Source organism: Myripristis murdjan, chromosome 4, assembly GCF_902150065.1.
Source record: "Myripristis murdjan chromosome 4, fMyrMur1.1, whole genome shotgun sequence".
NCBI lineage: Eukaryota > Metazoa > Chordata > Actinopteri > Holocentriformes > Holocentridae > Myripristis > Myripristis murdjan.
In genome coordinates, this window is record NC_043983.1 from 5,434,657 (window position 1) to 5,454,299 (window position 19,643).

At 39.4% G+C, this 19,643-nt stretch overlaps 1 protein-coding gene across 2 annotated transcripts in view; it reads right to left on the minus strand.

Annotated features, from left to right (window-relative positions):
• rabgap1l (RAB GTPase activating protein 1-like) overlaps positions 1 to 19,643 on the minus strand; it is a 175,184-nt gene that overhangs the window by 150,519 nt on the left and 5,022 nt on the right. For both annotated transcript variants that reach the window (XM_030049026.1, XM_030049025.1), the window contains exons 2-7: positions 9,994 to 10,225; positions 8,136 to 8,292; positions 5,089 to 5,299; positions 4,227 to 4,401; positions 3,594 to 3,751; positions 1,944 to 2,054 (exon numbers count right to left, since the gene is read on the minus strand). In XM_030049026.1, coding sequence (XP_029904886.1) covers positions 1,944 to 2,054; positions 3,594 to 3,751; positions 4,227 to 4,401; positions 5,089 to 5,299; positions 8,136 to 8,292; positions 9,994 to 10,131 — 950 coding nt within the window. In that variant the 5' untranslated portion in view covers positions 10,132 to 10,225. The remainder of the gene's footprint in view (positions 1 to 1,943; positions 2,055 to 3,593; positions 3,752 to 4,226; positions 4,402 to 5,088; positions 5,300 to 8,135; positions 8,293 to 9,993; positions 10,226 to 19,643) is intronic.

Here is a 19,643-nt window from a genome sequence, read left to right on the forward strand (position 1 = left end):
GCCCAATGGTAGTATGTATGACTGCAAGAGGCAAAAGCAGCAGCATTTTTACAAACATCTTTTGCACTTCAGAATGGGGAAAAAATGTCAATGCAACACAAATGAAGACACACAAAAAAAAAAAAACAGGCAGAGCACCACCATACAAGACAGAGTGGACATAACAAAGGTGGGTCACAGATCAAATCAAAAGGTACAGAGCAAATATAAAGCAGGATCAATCATTCAGACTATAATGTAACTCAAATAACATCTTACAATGATCCAAAATCCATCAAGTATATTATCATATTCATGGAAGGATGAGGAACCTATTCCATCAGTATTAAGAGTATGAAGAGCCTTCATCCAATTATCTGTGCTGAAGCAGCATGGTTAATGCTGTCTCCAGTTTACTGTTATCATTCAGCAGCATCACTTTGAATAGCAGAGCCCCTTCACCTTCAGGATAGAGGCGCCATCAAGTGGTCAACATGAAAAATGTTCAGTTTTAGAGAAGCATTACATAACAAAAAAAATTTACTTTTTTAGGAATTAAGCCTGTCACTCTCATCCATAGTGTCCCAGAGTGAGGAGAGCACAGATCAAGTGTCCTGTGAAATGACACTTCAACAGGACTCACAGGTATTGATGGACATTTTGGTTCTGGAGCGACTGAACCTGTGACCTTCCAGGTATAGGACATTGTCTCTAACCATCAGGACACCCTGCTGCCTAGTCCTGAAAGAACCCTTCACAAGGCATAATGTACTACACTCTCATAACACATAAATGCAAATGCATACATGAGATGCATGAACAATCAAAAACAGCAATTAAGACAAGTAAATATTAATAAGATAAACTCAAGTGTTGTTGATAAAGACAGAGTGTCGCAGCCCTTCAGCAAGAGAGGAGCTGCTGTGAACATGATAAGGCGTTTCTGCTGACACTAAAAATAAACAGGAGGGAAGGTGTCTCTGTCTGATAACAATAGGAGGGGGAGGGAAGGGGAAGAAGGGGGTGATGAAGCTGACCCAGTTTTTCCTTGCTGCTAAGCTGATAGAGCATGTAAACACATAAACATGACAGAGCAGGAAGTCAGGTGATATAAGGACACCAGTATTTCCAGTTTTCTGCTGGCTGACTGCTGTATTTGGGTGATCCATCTCATTTTCATACTTTTCTGTTGTTTTTGTTGTTTTCCCACTCCTGTGTGCATGCTGTGTCCTTGTGAAAGCTCATCGTTTGAAGATGCCGGTAAGTTTGTCTGCAATTTGGAAAAGTCTCAGTATACTGTGGAAGTGAGTTTTTGTTTCAAGGTGTGGATGCACCAAGCTCCGTAGTTCAAATAAATTGACTGAATGTTTCTTTTTTTTCATAAAGTTCATTTGTCCAGGTGAGAACAATGCCATTTGAACTCTGGTGGCATCAAATAATTGGAAAATGTCTCCGTCCTCAAACAACAGAACTGTGGTGTGGTTTGTTAGGAGAACAGATGTACTATAATCCCAACCAACTACAGGAAACAGCCAGAAAAGGAGAGGGATTATGGGTAGACAGAGACAGATGTTGACGTCTGATAACCAGCAGACCTACATGTGAAGAAAGCTGAGCATAAAAAAATGAAGTGAGGGAAAACTTGGAGTGAAGAGGAGATGAGAAATAAATACCGTAAAAACACAGACAAAGGGAAGTTAGAACAATGAGCAAAAGTCCATCATGCTAAGGTCAAGTTAAAGGACCTGGATTTAAATTTGTTTTGATTTGATCCACCCAAGTCTTTTCTGAATCCACAGTGAACCCAGAAGAGAAGACAGCACCACTTCTGTCCTACTTAACAGCCAGGGTGGTAAGTGAAATAATATCATTTTTTTCAAAAGGGGTGAACTATCCTGTTACATTCCTGCTAGCTGAGCCTAAAGGCCTGATCCCACTGGGCCCTGATGTGGGTCCACACTCACCTCTCGATGCCAAGCTCCTTGTTGCAGATCTGCTGAACTGAAACCACGACCTTCTTCTGAACACCCTGCCGCAGTTTGAAGAAGAACTTATCTCTGTCCTTAGGGACTGGACTGTGGAGAAGAAGGAGATGCCATTACAAGTTCATCTGGACTCAGATGTTCTTTGTTCATTAGCTGAAGATGAGCTGGTCTGCGCTCATCTTGTTTTGTAGAAGTTGCACTCATTGCCTTCAGTGCAATAACGATACCAACATTTCGATTTTAGTACCAAAATCATGGGGAAAAAAAGCCTGACACTGTGGGATAAAAGAGCACACAGCATCATCTTATAAGATATAAATATGCAGGTAAATTTAGTTTCAGATTTTTCCCCCAACCAAGAACCCAATAATCATTCTTTTAAACAGAGGAAGGTAGAAATTACAGGAAATTTTGATGTGAAGCTTGATCTGCTGCAGCACAACTTCTGCACAACCTCTCACATGCAAACACCAAATCAAATCCTTATACATCAAAGTTCTCGCGGGAATATATTTTTCCCTCCCAAACATCATTTGAACTGGACTGGTTCTCACACTAGTACAGGTGTAGTTATGTCACTACAGGTGTGGTTATGTTAGGTTAGGGCCCTAAAGCAGAGGAATGTTTTTTCATGATTGTAAATTGCATGTTATAGCTCCTCAGTGTCATTCAAGACAACAAACCAAACGATGTAAAATGTTGATATTTTTTATATGTTTTATAAAGCTATGACAGTGTGAGGTCAAATTGACTCCAGTGAAACACCAATGAGTACCGAATGTGACCAGGACATTGAAAACATACCATGAATTTCATTTTTACCTACTTGACCCCATAAAATTAGGAAAAGTCATGAAAAATAAAGCAAAAAATTGTTTGTATTTAGAGGTGTTAAACCCTGAATGGCCTCAAATTGACCCCAAAGATAATAGGACAGTTAAGTTGTTGAAAACATCTCATTTTAAACTCTTTTGGACATTGTATACTAGTAAAATGTGAGGAATATTTAATCTATGTAGAACTAGGTTTTTACATGGCTTTTACTTTTTGAATGCAAATTTTATCCAAGCAAAAGGCAGAAAATATGATATTAAACAACAACAACCCAAGCACTGGTTCCCAGAGCTACCTTTTTTTTCCCAGTGCTTGACTGGAGCTCCATGCACAAATGTAGGACACTATAACAGCTCAGCACCAAACTTGTGAAAAACTGTATGTGGTCACTTCTGACTTCAAAGTCAGAGTGAAATCAGGCAGGAGTGTTTTTATAGTCTTTGCTTTGTTTAATACAAACTGAAACAGGTTTTGATCCTGCTGGTTTAATACTGGTCAAGACGGCTTGTCAGTGTTGTCAAGGTAAGATAGCACACCTAGCAGAGATCTTTACTCAACTGACTGCACTCTTCTAGTTCTCTCTTTTATGTGAGTTGGACTGTATTTTCATTTTATACGTTTTTGTAATCTGCTACTTTTGTATATGAATCTGCACTGCCTCTGTAGATTGTTTCATGCTGTTAGTCGGCAATTTTTCTGTTTATCTAAGGCTTTTTTGGCAAAGTTGCCCTTGAAAAAGAGATTTGTGTGTGTGTGTGTGTGTGTGTGTGTGTGTGTGTGTGTGTGTAAGTGTACCTGTAGTTGCCCTTGCCATCATCTTCTTTGACCTCCAGGGCAACAGAGAATGTGTACAGGTCACTGTCAGGAGGACTGGTCAGTGGAGAGTCTCTGACATCTGTCGGCCGCGATGAACGCCGAAACGCAGTGGAGAAACTATACAATATACGACTGACCTGGACAGTAAAAAAAAAAAAAAAAAGAGAGAGCATAGAAGAACAATGAAAAGAGGGAGAAGGGATGAAAGATTAGGATCTGAACAAAATTCAGCAGAGAATCAAAATAAAGACAATAAAAGGTTTCAACATAACAGAAATGACAAGAAACCAATAATAGAAACACACAGAAACAAACACAGAAACAGCACAATACAACACAGTACAATACAATATAATACAATTTCACAGCCCAGTCTGGACAGAGAACACAAACAACAGATTGAAGAAATAACCCGTGACCTTTATATAAATATAAAGAACCACAGTGCCCTCAACTGGTTATGCCACAGTGGTACACTGTAAACCTGTCAAATCTCAACAATTTTTTACATTAGTATAATATTTAGTATTTTATTAGTACAATAAAAGTTTAAATTGGCCTCAGACAAGAAGCGACAACCATGTTTAGCTGCCGTGTGACAGTGTGACTCACGGCTTCTTTGATGTGGCAGGAGAAAACGTGGATCTGGAAGTCCTCAGAGCTGCGGTAGCTCTCGGTGAAGGAGAAACAATCACTCTCTACTGATCCCTCCCTGCCGCGAGCGCAGAACAACACCTTGTAGATGGGGAAAGAGGCGATCTCCGTGCCTGAGGCTTGGTCCACGATCCTGGAGACACAGTGGTTTTCTTTTAGGTATGAAGGATTGTCTTCCAATCCATAACACAGTAGGTGCAAGATGCTAACTGCTTTTTCTTATTACCAAGTCAATCTGAAGACCTTAGTATAATCACCATAAACAGACAAGAACAGCACTGAGAAGACTGTCAGCCGCTACACTGCATTTTACATTGTGAATCACCATATTCAGCCACTTTCTTTGACAATACCTAACAGACAATAAGAAACAACAGGTCTCGCGGAAAGTAATTAACAATATGGAGCCTTCTGAAAACATCCACGCAATTAACAGCTAAATGAATGAAGCCACATTTTCCACTATGGTGTACCTTAACATTCAGTGTTGCCTCAGATGATGGTTTACACTTTTGCTCCTGATCACATTCACTGTTATGTGTTTCCCTTGCTCGCTGACAGGGCTCCAAGATGTACAAATGGACATTTCCTGGCTAATATTTCTGCACAATGATGATTTAACAACCACCACAAGGCAAAGGCTGGTGAGTGCTTTTGCTGTGGCCAGTTTTTCTTATACGCTACAAGAATTAATTCAGAGCTCCTATATTAGTCTACAAAAAAATGGCTGGTAAGAGTATAAGTGGCAAGTAAGTCAAGTTATCTTATTTGGCCCACATCTCTGTATCACACAAATATATGTTCTCAGTGAGAGGCTGACCTGACAGAGCCATCAGTTCCGTTGGGGACGTGCAGGATGATGGGGATGGGGATGGCACTCTCAGCCCGCAGGGTGGCCATGGCTCTCTGGGCCTCGGCCTCATTGCGGGGTGATTTGACCCAGGTGCAGCCCAGGTAAGACAGCTTGCTAAACTGAACACTGTCCTCCTCCGGCTCGGCGGCGCTGGACACCACTGTACATGGCGACACCTCTGTGGACAGATGGTGGCGAGGTTGTGGTCTTGTTACTGTCACATTCGACATGTTTGGTAACTGAGTTTACTTGCCTTTGTTGAGTTTACTCAACAAAGGCAAGTAAACTCAGTAAACAGTAATAAAAGCATGACAAATGAAAGAAAAAGGAAATTGAAAACAACAGAGGAAGTGAGGAGAATATCTGACGTGACCTTTGACCCAACACTTTCACACTTGACAAACAGGAAGCAGAACAATGAGAAGGGCAGCTGGACTTCCACTGCTGACTGGTTCTCATTCTACACCATATTAACAGTTTCCTCTGTTAAGATAGCAGCAGTGCAGCAGTGCAGCAAAAACACATCCACTACTGACACAGAACATGGGATAGAGAAACAGAATAATGTGGTCAAACTTCCCTCTATAGTCTTAATGTAGTCCTAATGATTTTATGTGGCTTAAGTATCCAGTATTTCACTTAAATCAGGTCATTCCACTGAAATAAAGAATACATTTTTCAACTCAAACCAGCAGTAAGGATGCCTGGGCTCAAATATTTTATTTTCCTGCTCTGTTCTATTGCTAAATACTGTGACAAAATTTCCCTGTAAAGATCAATATAGTTTAAACTAATCTTATACTGAGGAAAGTGGCATTACAGCTTCTCAGCTCCAAATTGAAGTGTGGCTTTAAATTGCCCTTGGCAGTTTTGATGCTTGTTGAGTTGGTGGCTTCCTTGTAACTTTTCAGAATTCCGGCAGAACCAGAGCTGGAACCAGAACAAGGACAAAAACAGGGATAGATGTGGAACTAAGTAAATCACAGAATCTTACTGCCCATTTACATTGGAAAGGTACATTAACTTTCAATAGATAACAGAAGGCAATGAACTTCATAATACTTTACAGTATTATGAGTTTTAATTATTTTTTAAACTTGAATTATTTTTTTTTCTAGTAGCCCCAGTGGGAACTGAACTCCAAACCCTGCAGCACTGATGCCTTGCTGTAGTGAATGAGCTACACAGCACCACATATCTACCACTGTGTTGTCGACCGTGGTATCAGATCACATGTGGGCCAGTCTGCCCTTGCTGATACACTGACCACTAAAACCAATGTCAGAGAGTTAAGATACCAGCATTGCTAATCTAATACAGTCTAACTGGACTTTGTTATGTCAGTGGTTTGTATGATTAACTACATTTTCCCTGGTGTCTTAAACTTTATTCATTTACTGAAGCTTTGCTATTTGCATCACCATGCTGCTTCACATGCATACAGCTACTTGCATCACAGAGTTACAATACAGTCAATACTGGAAGAGACTACCTTCATTCACTGTTGCTTACATCTGATTTTTTTGGCTGACTGCTCATATTGTAAAACCCATACACACCATGAACTGACAGCAGTGTGCAGATAAACAATGACAGAAGACATTACATTTGTTTGGTTTTAAAGTATTGTGTTTTTGGCATGATGTGGCTCACTGTCCCTCAAGCTAACACTGCTCAGACATACAGACTGAATTATTCCAACGGTTTCATGAGAATGACATAAGATTTATGTCTTGTCATGGCAATGCTTGCAATGTTTTCTAATTTGAGAGATCAGATGCAAGTCACATGTATGTCACATGACAACATGACTCCAATTTTGTAGCACAAAATGTGGACAAGGAATATTAAAAGAAAAATATTAAATAAAAGAAAAGAAAGAAAAGAAGTGAGACTGTGAAGCTTTTTGCTGTTCAGACCAGAATTAATTTTTTTTTTTTCATTTAAGGTTTAGATTTAGTCATTCTCAGTTTTTTTTTTTTTGTTTTTTTTTTTTATTGTAGCCAAATTTTAGTCGGTTTTAGTTCATATTTAGTTAACAGTTCTAGTCTTTCAGTAAGTGAATTCTTTTTTTCTTATATTAATCAAATTTTAGCATTTTTTTATGTTGTAATTTTAGTTTAAATAAAGTTATCAAGTTTTCTACGTTTTTTTTTTTTTTTTCTATCTTGAATCAGCATGCATTCTCTGTCATGACTATGAGACATTGTGTTTTCTGTTCACCTGGATGTTAGGTTGAGTGTTTTCATATAAGTCTCTTCTCTTTATTCTGACATAGGCCTGTATGTGGCCTTCTGCTCTGACATTCCCAGTCTGTGCTCAAGGGACTGAAACTTTAGCAAATTACATGTGATTCAGTGTGTGGAATCTTCGTGCAAGAGTAGCCCCATTCCAGTCGTTGTTATTTTCAGTCAGACAAAATTTTTAGCATTTCAGTCCTGTGTTAAATGTCATGTTATTGTTTTTTTTTTTTTTTTTTTCCATTTCATAGTTTTTGACAGGCACAGATGAAAATTGATTACACTATCATTTTTATTTTTAAGGATCAATGCATTTTTGTTATAGTCAGATCAGAGTCATAATAAAATTGGTCAATAAAAAATATTTTGTCAGAATTTTCGATGACAAAATGACAAAACACTGGTTCAGACTGATTTAGAAAACATCAGATCTGTGTACATGAGAGGGAAAAATCAGGATAGGAACCCCTTCAGCTGCAGTGTGAACTTGTGGCAGTTTTAGAGTAATAGATGTAAGTAGACTGGTTGATTTGCCAGTGGCAAGCAACATGAAACTAACATGAAAAGGCTATTTTGCAAGTTAGGGGTCAGACTAAAGCAGTAAATACTACGTTGTGAATTTAGGGATGTATAGGTGGCTGAACTGATGCAAAAGAGTCTAAGGAGATGGCTTCATAATTGGCTCAGTGGATGTGAGCTGGGTGAATGAGTGAAAACCTGACAGACTGATTATGCGACTGATGCATGCAGACAAACCCACACGTGAGTCTGTACCTGGAGGTCTGGGGTCAAGGACGGTGCCCTCAGGGGCCTCTACTTCTCTCTGCTTCTCCATCTTCTCTGTGCTGCTCTTCTCCTCTTCCTTCACCTCCTCGTCGTCGAGCACATCCTCCATGGCTTTCTCCAGCTGCTCACTCCCATTGCACGACATCTGAAGGGAGGATGAGAGAGAATGAAGGATGAAAAAGAGCCTGCATTATCATGCATTTTGAATGATCAGGATGTAATCGGACAGAGCAAACTTGCTTCAAATTCAGGTATAACCCCAACCAAGATGCATCAAACATTTGATCAGCCAAACTGGCTTCTGTGGTGGTCAGAGATGCCTCAGTCAAATTAGCAATAAAGCATATAGCAACAAGGACAGAAACATAAACAAAAGTTAAAGTTAAGCGCAGGGCAAAGATGGGTTATGCGTTTTTCTCACAGGTTATAACATCAGGGCACCCTCTTACTTTTTACAGGGTCCAGCTGATAATATAAAGTACACGGGCTCCCGACCATTTTGGGGGCTGTGGATTGACACAGTGATGCTTTACTGCAACTACAAAAGATGCAATGATGTATACCATTCAAAAACTGATACAGAGTGAGTGAGCAAAAGAAAATTAGATAACACTGTCTTATTATCAACATTTTACAAATAGCTACAATAGGCTTACTACTATGAAAATAACGAATTCAATGACCATAACAGCGAATAGGCCAATCAAGCAGAATGGCATAGGCTACAGCAGAGTAACAGGTCCGAGAAGTATTTTCTCAATTGTTTTTATCCATTTGGAATTTTACTTTTAATAATAGTCGCAATACGACTCAATGCAGAATCTCTGGAGTCTCCTGAATAAATGAACAATCTTACAGGCTTACAACAATTGGTTCTAAATTTCTCAGTTTCGTTTAAGAGAAATCATGTTCTTGTGTCAGTTCAATATGTCAAATTGTCCTATACTACAGTGTCCATGATCCTCATCGGCCATTACCATGGTAAATACCTAAGCTAAAGCCCAGAAATTATTCAAATATGTTCATTATTGTATTATACTGGATTCCAGATCAGTGAGAATAAAATACTGCACTATAGTTGCTGAAATGCTCCAAACATGTCTATAGAATCCAGCTCAAAGCTTTGCAGCTGAATTTCATCAGTGCAGGCAATAGAGCATTAAGCTCAGTACCTGGATGTTTTTTGAGGCAAAGCAATGTGGGACTCATGATTGACTTATCTCCTGAAGCTGGTATGTGAAAGGGGCGCCTCAGAAGAGCATGTACCACATACTGTTAAAGGGTAATGAAACCCTTAATACTTTATGTCAGAAAAGCACCACTGCAATTACATCTTACATCAGCTTTTAAGTGATGGTTTTCAAAACAAAACATAGTGAAATGATCTCACTGTGTGATTATTAAACTTTTTTAGCATTTTAACAATACCCAAATAATACCAATATAGGAAATAAAAATCTAATATCAAAGTATACACCAGAGACAGATTGTACTGTCACATGTAAATATTTTCCAGTTTCTAGGAAATTTACCTCAACAGGGAGCTTTAGTGAGTTTACCATTTTAATGACAACAATACATACACCTAAATAATTCATCCTATCATCTTGAATCTATCAATATATCAACCAAATGTCTTGAAATTGTAATGGGTTTATGAGTTCTTGTTCCTAAACGTACAGGCAGTTACGTGACTATTTAAGGGCAGAAATCTCAGAAGGGAATCACAGAGTCACTGGTGCTGATCATCATCCCCCTGCAGATATGGTCATTCTGAGCCATGCAGCAGTGAAATTCTAGATTAATGCACATCAGGTGTGAATGTCTTACCACGTGCGGTACTGACCTTGAGTCTGGGCTTGCCCTCAGAACCTGGCGGTGAGCCGGCGGCGCTAGGCTGCACCAGAACAAACTCCTCGCTGGTGACGGTGGCCACGGATTCAGTGGAGCCGCTGACTTTCCCCAGAGACGAGCTGTCGTCCATGGCTGGCTAGGTCACTCAGGCTCGGCTAGGGAGACCAGGGTTAAAGCTCTCCCCTCTCCTCTCCTCTCTGCTCTGCCTGGCGCAGCCTGCAGCCCTGCATACACAACCAACAGGGCACAACTTTAGTGTGGTTTACTCTATTCATTTTCAATCCAGATATGTTTGTACTACTTTTTGCACAAAAAAAAGGCACTGCTTGAAATGCGTTTTATGCTCAGTATAAAAAGTGGATGCTTCTTTACTGACAGCAACTTTTAGTTATGTCCATCTCAGGGGTTCAGAATCTCTGAGATTGAAATGTGAGGGCTATACACAGATTTGTTTGCCCCTCAGTTGCTTGAACTAAGAACACAGTTTTAAAAAGTAATTAAAATATTGATATTAAAAGTATCTTAAATGCAAAAGCTTTGTTTCAGCTGAATAAGCACAAATAAGGACATTTAAAACCAAAGGATGAAAACAGGGTTGCATAGCACATGCAGCTATGTGCAGCACATTGCACAGCACTCTTCCTCAAGCAACACTACAATAACCACATAGGATTTCCTTACAAAAGAAAAACAGACAGACAATGACGTCAGATCAACTGACACTGAGGCACAAGCTCAAACTTCTAGTAAACTTCTAGTTTATCCCAACAGGACAAGCAATGTAGACAAAGTATCAAACATGTTGTCTATGGATATTCTATCATATATCAAACATCTATCTATCATATATCAAACATGTTGGATAAAATTCCACATTGACAACTCAGCAATTAAAAAAAAAGCATAATTGGAGCTTTGTTTTCCAGATATTTACAACTACAGTAAGACTGCACAATGATATATAACATAGCAATTTTTGTTTACAAAATCAACTGACAAGAAAATTGCCGGGAAACCATTCAATGTGCAGAAAAATTTTTTTTTTTCATTTAGAATGTCAGTGGTTGGAAATAGTCATACTGAATATCATATGTGCAGTAAAATCATTTAATTTCTCCAATCATTGAGATAAATAATGCTTATTTACAATTGCAATCACAATATCCATAAATGTAAAGCATCCTTGAGCCTGCTGCCCTTCTAGTGACAAGTAAACAGTATTAAGCAAACAGCAGAACAAGAACAGAAAAAGGTCACAAACAGCAGTTCAACTTTAACAGGACTTTAATGTGCTTTTATGGGACCTCAATACATAAGCGGTATTATATCAGTATTATATCAAGTATTATAACAGAAGTGCTTACAGGTTTGTTTTTTTTTTATCTCATCTGCTTTTTTTCTTTGTTTTTCTTAAAGTTTAAATAGGTAAATGGAATTACACCAAGCTAGTTCTGAAAGATGGGAAAGTGAGGGACAATACAATATGCAGGTCTTCTTAACAATAACAACCAATGTACCAAATCACATTCCAAATATACATGCTGGTTGTAGCATTGAGGTGTTGTGGCAAGGCAACACCAAACCAGTGGCAAATAGAAAAAAAGTGACTGGTTTCTTTATATGATCAAACATAGATTAAAAATATGTCCAGTGGGTGGTCTTGGAAATGGAGAAACAGAGGATTTTAAACGAGAACACCAAACCAATTCCTAGAAACACAAGAAACACAAACCAGTATCTGTCCATATGACAAACACCCGGCACTGCGGGCTACATTTTTATGTTTACAAAGCCAGCATTATCATAATTACCATATCACTTCCAATTTAATTACACCAGCCCAGAGGTAGTCACAATTCATGAATTGTAAATCTTGCAGCAGCGTGATTCCTAAAAATATTCACAAGGCGTACAGGAGTGAGTAAGTCTCATCCAAACCTCTCAGTGGTTTGCCATCCTTTTTAACACTGTCACAGAGGAAACCTGATCTAGTCCCTGGCAGGCTAAGCTGACAGCCGAGTGCGCCAGGAAGCTGCCAGCTCTGACAAAACACCCTGAGCCTCAATTTACCCCTCTGTCATCTGAAGGAAACACCACTGACTTAACAGTGTCAAACAACGCCTACAGACTGCACTCTTTTCAGTTTCCAAAAAAAAAGAAAAAAGAAATAACACTGTCTCTGCTTTGCTGAGAAAGAGAGATCTGGGTGTTTTACTAACGTGACTGTGTGAAAATGTAAACTTTCAAATGCTAGATCTGTAGAGCAGTGAAATGCACATGTGCTTTGAAAAAAGTCAGAGCTGATTCTGTTTTTTTGGGTTGTTTTTACACTCAGATCTGAGCGGTGCAATAGGCCTCTTTCACAGCAGCTATTTTGGCATGAACGATCAGGGCAAACACAGGTATTATTAATGACATTAATTCAGCTTCTGTTCCATTTACGTGTGGCACAGTCTTTCCAGTGAGCCAACATGCACAATACCAGGACCCACTCTGTTAGACCTAAATGGAACAGAAACTTAATTAATGCCTTTAGTGACTACTGCTGAAGGTTACTTTAATAGGTTAGGTAATAGGTTACAGATCACTTGTTACTCTGTTAAAATGTAATAAGTAATGTAATTATTGTAACTAATGTAACACAAAACAGTGGGTTGACCAAGAAAAGAGGGAAATTTAGGACTTGAATTAAATGAAAGAACTTTTAGTAGCTTACTTTATTCATAGACCTTTTGTAACTGGATTAAATGCACCTATTTTTTCAACTTCAATTTGGCTCTGATTCAGCAATTTCTAATATGTATGCACACACTCAAAGGACTGAATGACTTTGCAGACTTCACTACTGGAATGAAATAATTTGCCTTGTTTCAACTTAGAGCAAAGACAGCATAAGGGCAATAACTGAATAGTAGGTATTGAAAAGACAGGCACTCCTGTCTTCATTGATGTCACTCAATGAGTGACATCAGTAATCCCCCCTCAGACTGCTTTCCTCTTTTAATTTATCTTAGAAAATAGTCCGGGAGCCAAAGGGTGATTTTTGGCCAAACCTTGTTGCGTCGGTAAAAGTTTTTTTCTCAGCTGATTCTTGTAGCTTGGGGTCTCCTCTTAAGAATTAAAGAGGGTGCCGAGTGATATCCCTTGAGCATTTTTAGTTATTAACCCCTTAATGCCCGAAACACTAAAATCCCAGGAAAATAGAGATTTATGGTGTTTAATTCAAAATACTTGATCTAGATGCATCAAATATGCTTTCTACAATGCTTATACATTACAGTGGATATGTACAATGTATTTGATTTTAGATTGGGGCATTTTTAGATATTAACCCCTTCATGCCCAAAACACCGAAATACCATATAATTAAGATTTATGACATTTTATGCACAATAATCAAGTCAAATAAAATAAATCTGCTTTCTACAATGTTTATTTAGTGAAACTGGTCATGTACAGTATATTTAATTTTAGATGAATACATATTAATCCTTTCAGGCCTTCTATCTTGAGCATCCTGAACCAAAACATCCAATTAACATTTCCCAGAAAAATAGGGTTTACCACTTTTCCTGCTATTTTAACTGACATGCTAGCGGGGAATCAGGTATGTTTTCCAAACATTTCTACTGACTGGCTAGTAGGTGAGCTAAGCAGCAGGATGGTTTGTGGTTTCTTGTGTAAATTGTCTTAATTTACATAATGATCTAAAACCGAATTATAAGATTTTAGTCATGGTAACCTATTTCCCAGGTAGCATGGCATAATATAGCTAGACAATGGCAACAACAGCCAAATCCATTCAAGTGGGAGACTCCAAAGTTTATGACCTAAATGCTATTTATTCAAGGGTCATAGCACTCCTGCCTAGTGACCGTGATGTTCACGTGGAGGATGTCTTCAACTATGAGCTGGCACCAGTCCCAGCTGCCATGTTCACCTAGGATGGAATGCAAATTTGCAAGTCCACACTGAAGAACTCACTCCAGAGGCCTGTATCACAAAGCGGGATTAAGGTGTTAGCAAGATAACTTCAGGCTCAACTCCGGATTTTCTGTATCACAAAGCTGGTTAACCTCTCATTGGGATAGGAAACCTATCCCAAACCTGTCCTGAAAGCTAGCCTGTTCCGGGGCAGGCTAACTTTTAGGATAGGATTGAATCCTACATTAAGGCTGTAATCTCTTAGTGGACTGGTCGATTTGTTGGTCGATACGTTCTTGGTCGACCAAAATCTGATTGGTTGATTATTTGCCGTGTTAATTTTATCAGGAGTAATGTGGGTGTTTTCAGAACACCCTGTTTCACAGGTAACAGTCTGTCTTCAGAACACCCCCCTTGTTTTCACAGTTTTGGATTAGCCCAACCCACTGGCGGAGACAGATAGGTAGGCCCGTATGTTCTGAACTGAAGAAAAAATTAGGCCTGGTTTTCCGAATATTTGCTTAATTAAGAACGTTTAATGAACATTTAGTCCTCTACCATGTCAAAGACGTCGTCAGTGTGGCAGCATTTTCCCAAAACAGATGGAAAAAAAGTCGAATGCAAACTTTGCAAACAACAGAAAAAAATGATATCGCGCAGGACGTTGTCGGTTTTATTGCACCGGGCAATTCAGCCTCGCTCTGTGCGAGGACACGCACAGTGCAGGCTGGAATAATAGTGGAAGGTCCTGTCAATTATTATAACACATGACAAAAACGAATGTCTAAATTATGTTGCGTATACCTCAACAGTTCTTGTGCTGATGTCACTAGTTGACATAGTACTATTTTTGGAAATCATAGGCTATGATATTGCGTAGGTGCACGTGATGCAGCGCTGTCAGAGCCGACCGACTCCAGTGTGTTATTCACACTGTTATTCAGTGCAAACTAATTAGGCCAAAAATACTAGTTGTTTATGTTTATTTATAATTCATTTAGGCGGACAAGGCTATCAGGTAGCCTACTGCCCAGTTAATTAATCTAAAATTAGGACTTTTGGTCGAAATTTCAGGACTTTAGTCGACCAAGATTTTCTTTGGTTGACTACAGCCCTATCCTACATAAAGCTGTCACCCTGCATATCAGCTGTTTGCCAAAACGTGGCCTGCCCAATCATTTAGGATCCAATTGAACAACAAGTCCAAATGAGGAGAGCATTATAGCGTCAAAGGATCAAATCCGTTAGATTTTGCCGATGACGATTTCTATGAAAGAAAGGGTGTAATACTAATGTGAAGCAGCACTTCAGCCTGGCTAACAGCTGCTTGCTATACAGAGCTGACATTCTGTAGGAGAGGAAAACACACATGAGATCATTAAAGGATATTTGATAATTAAGTATTTTTATAGTATTTTTATATTTTTTAGTATAATATGCTGATCTGGCGCAGTGGAAGTTTGGCTGACTGGCGCACATCACCAAAACCTCACGATCAGCACAAACGGTGCCAATCTCCTTTGATCTGACATCAGCTGTGACGGGACAGTTGATATGGAGATATATGTATGTGCTGATTGTGATCGTAGCATTGAATAGTGTTTTTTGTTGGTATTTATTGCATTGTTCATGTGTCTGACATTCTGGAAGCCTGCCTGTGAGGTTTTGGTGACGTGTCCGCACTGCTCGCCTGTCTCCTGGGCTCCGCTCCGCCTGCGGCAATAGACCTCCATGTCAGTTGTGTAAACTTTCATTACGCCTTCACGCAGCGCATTTTAAAGGCGAGGACAGGGGCTCATTTGATTGGTTAAATGTGAATCGGCTGTGTCAAACCCACTCCACGCCTTCTCTCCTCCCCTCCGCCGGTAGGAGGGACGGCGGAGTACTTGTGCCACCGAGAACGGCGTGCCAAACTTGGAAAATCCACCTGGCCACACCCAGTTGGCGAAGCGCATCTGCGCTACACCGCCGCCTCGCCAGGTCTGCGAAACTAGAGCCCTACGTCTTGTTTCTTCAAACCTCAATCATCCAATCCACCAAACACCAAACAAGAGTCAACGGCACAATCAACTTTTTGGCTTTGGCAGAGGAGATTTGGCAAATTTTTCATGGGCGCAACCCACATCCTCAGCTCTGCTGCTCATCCCACAAATGCATGTTCCTCACAAATGTGGCACCATTTCAAAGGGAAATAAAGAGGCTTTCCAACAGTATAAGATTTATTGCCAAGAAGCATTGTTACAACAAAGAAATAATCTACCAAACACAAATTTCCTTACTTTTTGTGCGATGTTTAAATGGATCAGCCCTTCTTTGGACCTGTCATACAGTGACATGTACCTCATCTTTGACAGATACTATCAATACAGTATCAAGTCAGTCACTAGAGATGTCAGGGAGATAGGGGTCAGCAAGCATAGCATAGCACAAACTCCATTCACACTGGCCAAGGCACCCATACACACCACAATAACTAGATTAGAGAGGATTTAGATTGGGTTTATTTTATAAATAATGTCCTGTAAACTTGGTTCTCATCTCTGTCTGTGCTTCTGGGACCTCAGTCACATTTTGGCTGGGTTGTATCATTGGGCCACAATAGTAGATGTACATGCTGTACATGACAACTTCCATATAAAAATTAAAAAAAAAAAAAAAAAAACATTACATAGCAGATTTGATGTATTTGACTTGATTATTGTGCATAAAATGTCATAAATCTTAATTTTATGGTATTTCGGTGTTTTGGGCATGAAGGGGTTAATATCTAAAAATGCCCCAATCTAAAATCAAATACATTGTACATATCCACTGTAATGTATAAGCATTGTAGAAAGCATATTTGATGCATCTAGATCAAGTATTTTGAATCAAACACCATAAATCTCTATTTTTCTGGGATTTTAGTGTTTCGGGCATTAAGGGGTTAATAACTAAAAATGCTCAAGGGATATCACTCGGCACCCTCTTTAATTCTTAAGAGGAGACCCCAAGCTACAAGAATCAGCTGAGAAAAAAACTTTTACCGACGCAACAAGGTCCACCCCCCCGGCTCCCGGACTAAAAGGCCCTATGGTAAAAAAAAAAAAAAAAAAAAAAATTCAGCCAAATACAGACAAATACATACAAATAATTTTCAATTTCCTATCCTTGGACTGCATTACTTTAACATAGGACATGAACAACGGTAATCATTAGCAACTCAAGAAAACCTGATCGTAAATCCCAACCAATACCGATACAATACTTCTCCATTCTAGCTCATCCCAAAGGTGTTGGATGGAGTTGACATCAGGGCTCTGTGAGGGCCAGTCAAGTTCTTCCACACAAACCTGACCCCACCATGCCTTTATGGAGCTTGCTTTGTGCACTGGGGCTCAGTCATGCTGGAAGAGAAAAGAACCTTCCCCAAACTGGTCCCACAAAGTTGGAAGCAGAGAATTGTCCAAAATGTCTCGGTGAGCTGAAGCATTAAGACTTCCCTTCACTGGAACTGAGGGGCCGAGGCCGAGCCCAGAAAAACCAGCCCATAACATTATCCCTCCTTCACCAAACTTCACAGTTGGCACAATGCAGTCAGGCAGGGAACGTTCTCCTGGCATTCGCCAAACCCAGACACGTCCATCAGACTACAAGATAGGTGTGGTTGGTCAGTCCACAGAACACACCTCCACTGCTCCAAAGTTAGTGGTGGCGCACTTTACACCGCTTCATCTGACACTTGGCGCTGTCTTGCTTACACAGCATTGTAAATAAATAGAGAGGGAAGGTAGGGAAACTATAATGCAAGCACAAGATCCATAACATCAATTTACAGCACTGCCCACTCATAAAATAATTTTAAAAGTTATTTTTTAAGAATCATATCTCAAGAATGACATGTGCAACACTAGAGTTAAAGACTGCTTAAACACTAAAAGGTAAAATAGTAAAAAGGTTTGGGTAAGGTTGGCATCCAGCCCTGATAATGTAACTAATATGAAGGAAACATCATTGGCTGTGATACAAAATAGCTTGCAGCTCAGTCACTGCTATTTCTATTATCTGTCTGCCAACATGACAAGCTGATTACACCAAACATCGCTCAGATGATGTGGCTGCTGGCAGACGTCTAGTATTAGAGTGAGAGTGTTGGCTTTGATATCTGCTTCTGTGAGGCAAGATGAAATTAAACAGTTTCCATTGTGGCTGGAAACGTCACAACAGCCTAATCAGGAATAAAGCCTGAAAACGGAAGTGATAGGTACAATTCTAAACTTCATTTTAGTCATTAGTAGTTAGTTAGTTAGTTAGTAGTTGACTCTATTTTCTCTTTTTATGTATATTGCAGTTGGTTAGAGGGGTGATACTGCCATATCTTGATCCCTTCAACACTTTCTAAAATCACAGTGATGCCAGTGGAAAACACCACACCAGTTTAAACGCTGAAACTGAGCATTAAGTGTCAAGTTAAAGACAGATGTGGGCCTGAAACAGAAGTGACATTTGCTGGAAAGGAGCTGGGAGGGGGATTACCCCTGTGTTTCCGAAGTAAGTTTCAACATGCTCCAGCTCTAGCAGGTGTTGTAATTGCTGGCAAACACAGACCACAGACATGTCCAGTCAGAGCAGCAAAACAAACACAAGCATTTGTGGGAGTTGACATTTCATATTCTGTAATCACTGTAATTGGCTTTTCTCACAGCAGTCATTTTGACATAAATAGCAGGTAAACACAGGTGTCGCTAATGACATTAATTAGGTTTCCATTCCATTTAGGTCTAACAGAGCCAGGATGCATGCTGGCTCAATGGAAAAGCAGAACCTTAATTTTATCAATAACACGTGTTTACTTGCTATTTCATGTCAAAATGCCTGCTGTGAAACAAGGTTTATTCTGTGAACTTACATGTGTATTTGGGAGATTTTTTTCTATAGTTTGATTTCTACATTACAAAATGTGCAGTGAATTTTTCCCTTTTAGCTGACACTGACATAATCTACTTCCATTTGACACATAGTCGGGTTCTAGTTTAAGACCCTCCTAGCTTGTGAACAGCCAGCAACAATAATGTCCATAAACATATTTACAAACATTTAAGTAGAATAAGAATGTATTCAGAACCTGATGCAAAATGTTATGTTTTGTTAGAGTGAGTCAGTACCAGTGCAGCAAACACTGATCCAAACAGCAGAAGTCAGTATCATGGCTGATGAGGAGCATACTAACAGCCAGTCATGCACATACACGCACACATAACCACCCACAAACATAAATATAAAAAACACATTTATGCACACACAAACACACACACACACACAAATGCAAGTCAAATACATTCAAATAATGCCCACTCATAAACTAACAGTCCAAATTATAAATGCATAATGAGGGCATTCATGCACACATTCTCGAATGAATACATGGATACACTAGGCATTCATGAACATGAGCACAGACACATACCCTAACGTGCACACGCCACACACACATTCAAAATAAAAGCGATAGTCATGTGCTCTAATCACACTCATTCAATTACACAGAGCAGAGGAAAAAAAACAAAAAAGGAACATTCCCACTAATTTCCTTACTCAAGAAGCCGCAATGGAAAGAAACTCACAGAAACTAAAGAAAGAAACTAAAAGACCTTAAGCCTCATCATTTCCAAGACATAATTACTCCAATTTATCAGTTAAAAAGCTCTGTTTCACTCTCGTCTTCTTCTATTTCAAAAC